Consider the following 5,579-nt stretch of genomic DNA (forward strand, 5'->3'; position numbering starts at 1 on the left):
TAACATAATATAACATATATGATAATATGTTTACCGTATCAAATTTTAGGGATAATTGAGCTTAATAAATTTAATAATTATCACTTGATAATAATTAAAATTCTAAAATTTTAAAAATATAAAATTAAAAGTAATTAAATTAAAATATATAGATTAAATTTGTAATTTTATAAAGTTCAGAATACAATAGCAGAATTTAATTGCTAATAAAACTCAAGCTCAGTTTTTTTTTTCATAAAATAACTTAAAATTTTAATTAATTACATAAATTACCTATTTTTTTAGTTAAACATGTAAATGACCTAAAATCTACAGTAAAAATTGGTGGAGCCAAATAGTTTGGCGCCACCAACATGCCACGTCAGCAACTAGGAAAAATTTAATTTTTTTGTGGAGCCATATGGCGCCACCTATATAAATATTAAGAAAATACTGTAATTTTTAAAAAATGGGAGAATTTAAAAAAAATTTCTATTTTCTGGTGGAGCTAAATAGCCTACTTTTTCTTTTCTTTTCATTTTTTTTTACTTTTTTAATTTTTGTCCTAATCTTTCTTTTCTTAGTTTTATCTTTGTCTTTATTTATTTATTTTATTTATTATTAATTTTAAAATACTTGAAATGTATATTTGAAATGTTTTATAATATATATTTTAAAAATTTTAAATAAATATTTTAAATTATTTTTAAAAATTTTAAAAATTATTTTTAAATATTAAATATATTTTTAATAATATGAAACATTTTTTAATTAAATTAAAAATATTAATTCTTAAATTAAATTGTTTTACAATATATATTTTTAATAATATTGTTCTATATTATATATTCAAACGTTTTTAAATTAAATTCAAAATTTTAATTGAATTTAATTTAAAAAATGTTTGAATATCTTTAAAATTAATTTTAAAATTAATAATTTATAAAATTATATTTAAAATTTAAAATATATTTAAAATATTATAAATCAAGTAATAAATTTGAAAGGTCATATCTTTAAAAATAATATATCTTTGAATAATTTAAAAATCATAATTTAAAATATTATAAAACAAATTTAAAAATATTTAAAATTTAAAATGTACATTTAAAATATTATAAAACTAGTAATAAATTTGAAATGTCATATCTTTAAGATATTTAAATATTTTATATTATTTAAAATATATTTAATATTTAAAAATAATATTTAAAATTAAAAAAATAATTTCAAAATATATATATAAAATTTTAAAATATATATATTATAAAACATTTCAAATATATATTTCAAGTATTTTAAAATTAATAATAAATAAAATAAATAAATAAGGACAAAGATAAAACTTAAAAAAAGAATAGGACAAAAGTTAAATAAATAAATAAAGTAACAGGTGTGTAGGCTATCTGGTGGCGCCAATTTATTTGGCTCCACCAAAATAGAATTTTTTTTAGAATCTCCAATTTTTTAGAAATTACAGTATTTTCTTAATATTTATATAGGTAGCGTCATTTCACATGACTCCACGAAAAAATTATTTTTTTCCTAATTGCTGATGTGGCATGTTGGTGACACCAAACTATTTCGCTCTACAAACTTTTATTATAAATTTTAAGTCATTTAAGTATTTAATTAAAAAAATGAGTCATTTATGTAATTAATAAAATTTTTTAGATTATTTTTATAAAAAAACCCTCAAGCTCACTCCGGTAGAAAAACTTTAACCCACTTATGGGAAAATGTACCTATTTTTAGGTATACAAAGTAGCCCACCAATCACTCTCGATTAGCATGGCAATGCACATGCAAAACACTAAAATTAGGTACTAGATTGTAATTTCGAAACTCTTCAATACAAAAAAAAAAAAAAAAAAAAGAGAATAAGGTTTCTTTGAATTGACTTACATATTTGAATTAACTTAAAAAAAAAAGAAATAGAAAAATATATTATAAATTTAAAACTTTTGAAGCGAGAATTTATATTCAAACTTTAGAAATAACTTTAGTAATAAAGAAAAATATGAATCCGAACAAGAAGATACCTTAGTCATATAAAAAATTAAAACTTTTGAAAATATATAATTTCAAAACTTATCTTTTTTTTCTCTTTTTATCATTCTAATTTAAAAGACTTATTTGATTTTTAATTTTAAAATTGATTTGGTTGGTCACTCCGTTGGTCAATTTGTATTGTTCTTGACATGGATGGTTAGAATAAAGGCAAATGAGTTTTCGGGCGAAGAAAAAGATGAAAAAGTGGAGAGTATTGAGAGTAGAGGTTCTTTGGATATGTATATAAAAAAGATTTTCAGATTAAATTTCGAATCACTAAAGTAGGTTAGATTTCAAGTTGGGTTATGATATATCTTATTTATAATTCTATAACGACATTATTTTATATAAATTTAAATACCGTGAAAAGATGGTATAATCCATAGATTATAGTGTTTATATTCAACGCTAGTTTCCAATCTTCAAGTAATATGTTGAGGCATACGTTTCCTTCATAGTCTATATTTGGATGATACACCTGCAAAAAAAAAAAAATTAGGGTTCATTACAAGGGACGGGTTTTAATCAAAGTAGTCAATATCGTATTGATTTATGCTCTATTTTTTATTGAAATTAGTTTATGTCAGTACTAATATGTAGGAATTTTTTATTAATACTGAAAAGAGAATTAGTTGTATTAATTTATTATTGAAATGATGCGTATCGGTCAAAATAACCACGATCAATACGAAATGGACAATACTAAACAGCTATTGTTTTGGGTGAGAGTTAATGGAAGAGACTATGGGTTGGAAAAACTGGATTTATTATACCTTGGGTATACATTTAACTTTAGGTGCATCATTGGGATACACCGGAGAAACCTGAAAGGAGAATTTGAATGCTCCACCACTGTCAAAAATAGCAGCCAGTCAGTCAAACATTATCCCAATACATAAAATATTTAAAGGGTTAATTGTACTGGACCTACTTAAACTATAGCCTAAATTTCTAAATTGGTTCTAAACTTCAAACCGTTTTAGTTGAATATTTGTGGTATCGATAGACCTGATAATGATAGGGCCTTCGAGTCTGAATAAAAGGGTTTAAGTAAAAATATAAGTATAAAAAACTGAGCTTCTTGATCAAGAAATAAGACTCGTTTTTTAAATGAACTGAGTCTTAGGTAAACTTTTTTGACTTAGATATGAGTGTGACCCAATTCGAATCACATGCCTATACTTCTTTTCCTTCTATTAAGCCAATCAGCTCAAAGAATGGAGCTAAACCCTCATAAAGAGATTGAAAGCCTTTTGAAAGGTGGGAAAGTGAAGGTGTTTAGTTAATTAGTATTTAGCATAATAGTAGTATTATGTATGTTTATCAGACAGCTTCTGGCTATGTTTCCGGTCGGGTGTTTTTGAATGATGTGATGAACCTGGATAGTTGTTTTGGTCTTAATCCTTGTGGCATTTTATGAAATTTGCACTACTAAATTGTCTGTGGTAGCATGTGTGAGTTATTTGGGCTTTTTTTTTTTTTAGATTTTCTTTTCATCTATTTTTAATCTGTTGAGAAATATTTATTTTAATATTTTTAGTGCATTTAATGTATTTTATTTTTAAATTTATTTTTATATAAAAATAATCTAAAAAATATTTAATACAGGCGGGTTGAATCGGATTCGTGTTTAGCATTTTTTTGTTGGGCCAGACTTTAGCAAAATTTTAGGCCCATTTTTAGGCCGGGTTTGGGCCCATGCCTAGAAAACATGTCTAAAATTCTGCATAGGCCTAGAAAACATGTCTAAAATTCTGCATAAGCCCGACCCATGATTAGGTCTAGGTATCGATATTGTATCAATCAAATTCTTTTATCGGCCTAGATATCAGTTTAGGGCTTTAGGCAAGGGAAAAGCCAGAAAGTTTGTTTAGAGGAAGTCGAGATAAAATTATATAAGAAATTTTGGGGGGTAAAACTAAAAATATTGTATTAAAAATACTTAGATTAAATTATTTGTTTTTTAGAGAGGCCAAAATTTGAAATTTTCCATTTAATTAAATTTTAAAATGCTTAAATTTAATGTTTTACATTTTAAAAAGCCTAAAAAAAAACAATTATACCATTTGACTGAGGGGAAAACGTCCCTGCTGCCCCTTAGCTACACCCCTGAGTTTAGGTATATTCAAATCACAATGCATGAATAGTTTAGAATTGGAATTTTAAAAAACTGTCAATAAAAATTTAATGGCATGGCCTTTTCTTTAGGCTTAATTCACGATTTGGATTTTAAATTATGTTTGTTTTTTCATTTTGGTACTTTTTTTTCCTCTCACTTTTGAATCTAAACTATCATTTTAATTTCATTTTACCCCAAAATTACTTACGTCTAATAAAGATGTGTCATGTGTCACATTCTTATTGACAACTTCTATTTTTGGGGAAAATTGAGACGAAAATGATAGTTTAAGTACCAAAATGAGAATTTTGTATAATTTAAGGATCAAATTATGAAATAATCCTTTTTAAATACGTTAGAATAGATACACACGTATTTTCAAATGCTTTATAATAAATTTGAATAGACATTTAACACCTAAATGAGTGGCTAGGATGATGGAAGGATTTGATTGCTACAATATCGATACTTTAAAGACTCAATTAGAATGTTTTAAAACATATGTACCAATTTAAAATCTAGGCAATGGTTATGAGCATTTGGTGCAATAAACCCATATATATTTATAGTAATATATTTAAGGAATTGTTGAGTTGGTGTCATTGATTCAATCGGGAAATTACCGTTTGAAAGAGGGATGAAAAAACAAACAATTTCTTACACGTAACAGCCGTCTTCAGGTGAAATTGTAACCTCAAAGTTCATGAGATCATCCTTTCCATTAGGAAATGATATGGTACAACAATTAGGTAGGTTCAGCTCAGTAATGTCTGCAAATACAAAGGACAAATTTATAAAGAAAGGAAATTATGAGGGGGGGAAAACACAATGAGTTAAAAAATAAGTGAAAAAAACCATTGTGTAAACGCAACTCTCCTGCAGATTGCTTTTCGGTAGGGGCTTCGCAATTTGAATTTTGAGCAAGAACTTTGTGGCTTTCCTTTACTTTGAACAGCTGAATCATAGCTCCCTACAAACCCCATAAAAAATGAACACTTTTTTGTGTAATTCGGTTTGAGTATTCACATTTTTGTTCGAAATTGTTGGATGAATTTCGTATTAATTCGCTGTAAATAAAAAAGAGTTTCTCTTTGAAATTAATATATCATTTAATATTTGGGTTTAATTTAGAATTCAGGCCAAACAACATTATATGACCGAATGAATATTTGAGTTGTTTAATATATGACCCAAACAACATTACTATGAGAAAGGGCGAACGGAAATCTTTGAGTTGTTTTTTGTGTGATGGACCGCACCATGCTAGGGAGTGCCCAAGGTGAGCAAGGCGAGCAAGGCTATCAGTTGTTGTAAAATCCTATGATAAATCAAAAGCTAAGGGTGAGCACCATGGGAAGCCACGGAGGTTGGGTTCTATTTGATTGTGCCAAGAGGAGTTGGTCGAGCCAATACAAGTGGGAGCAAAGTA

The 5,579-nt window shown here is 26.2% G+C and overlaps 1 protein-coding gene across 1 annotated transcript; it reads right to left on the bottom strand.

Moving 5' to 3' along the window:
- Window positions 1-1,805: 1,805 nt before the first annotated feature.
- LOC108479783 (NEDD8-conjugating enzyme Ubc12-like) lies at window positions 1,806-5,114 on the bottom strand. The gene is made up of 5 exons (XM_053025250.1): window positions 5,006-5,114; window positions 4,812-4,920; window positions 2,805-2,883; window positions 2,393-2,509; window positions 1,806-1,826 (listed from the first exon to the last, which is right to left on the bottom strand). The coding sequence occupies exons 1-5, from the start codon at window positions 5,112-5,114 to the stop codon at window positions 1,806-1,808; spliced, it is 435 nt and encodes a 144-aa protein (XP_052881210.1).
- Window positions 5,115-5,579: the final 465 nt, after the last annotated feature.

Source organism: Gossypium arboreum, chromosome 2 (genome assembly GCF_025698485.1).
Source record: "Gossypium arboreum isolate Shixiya-1 chromosome 2, ASM2569848v2, whole genome shotgun sequence".
NCBI classification, from domain to species: Eukaryota; Viridiplantae; Streptophyta; class Magnoliopsida; order Malvales; family Malvaceae; genus Gossypium; species Gossypium arboreum.

Bases quoted from the DNA above. Each gene is read 5' to 3' on its own strand.
- LOC108479783 (XM_053025250.1), bottom strand. From the start codon at position 5,114: ATGATTCAGCTGTTCAAAGTAAAGGAAAGCCACAAAGTTCTTGCTCAA. The intron at 4,921-5,005 runs GTTTTTTTCACT...TTGTATTTGCAG, and splicing joins AGAGTTGCGTTTACACAATG to ACATTACTGAGCTGAACCTA. The intron at 1,827-2,392 runs GTATTTAAATTT...TTTGTATTGAAG, and splicing joins GATTATACCATCTTTTCACG to AGTTTCGAAATTACAATCTA.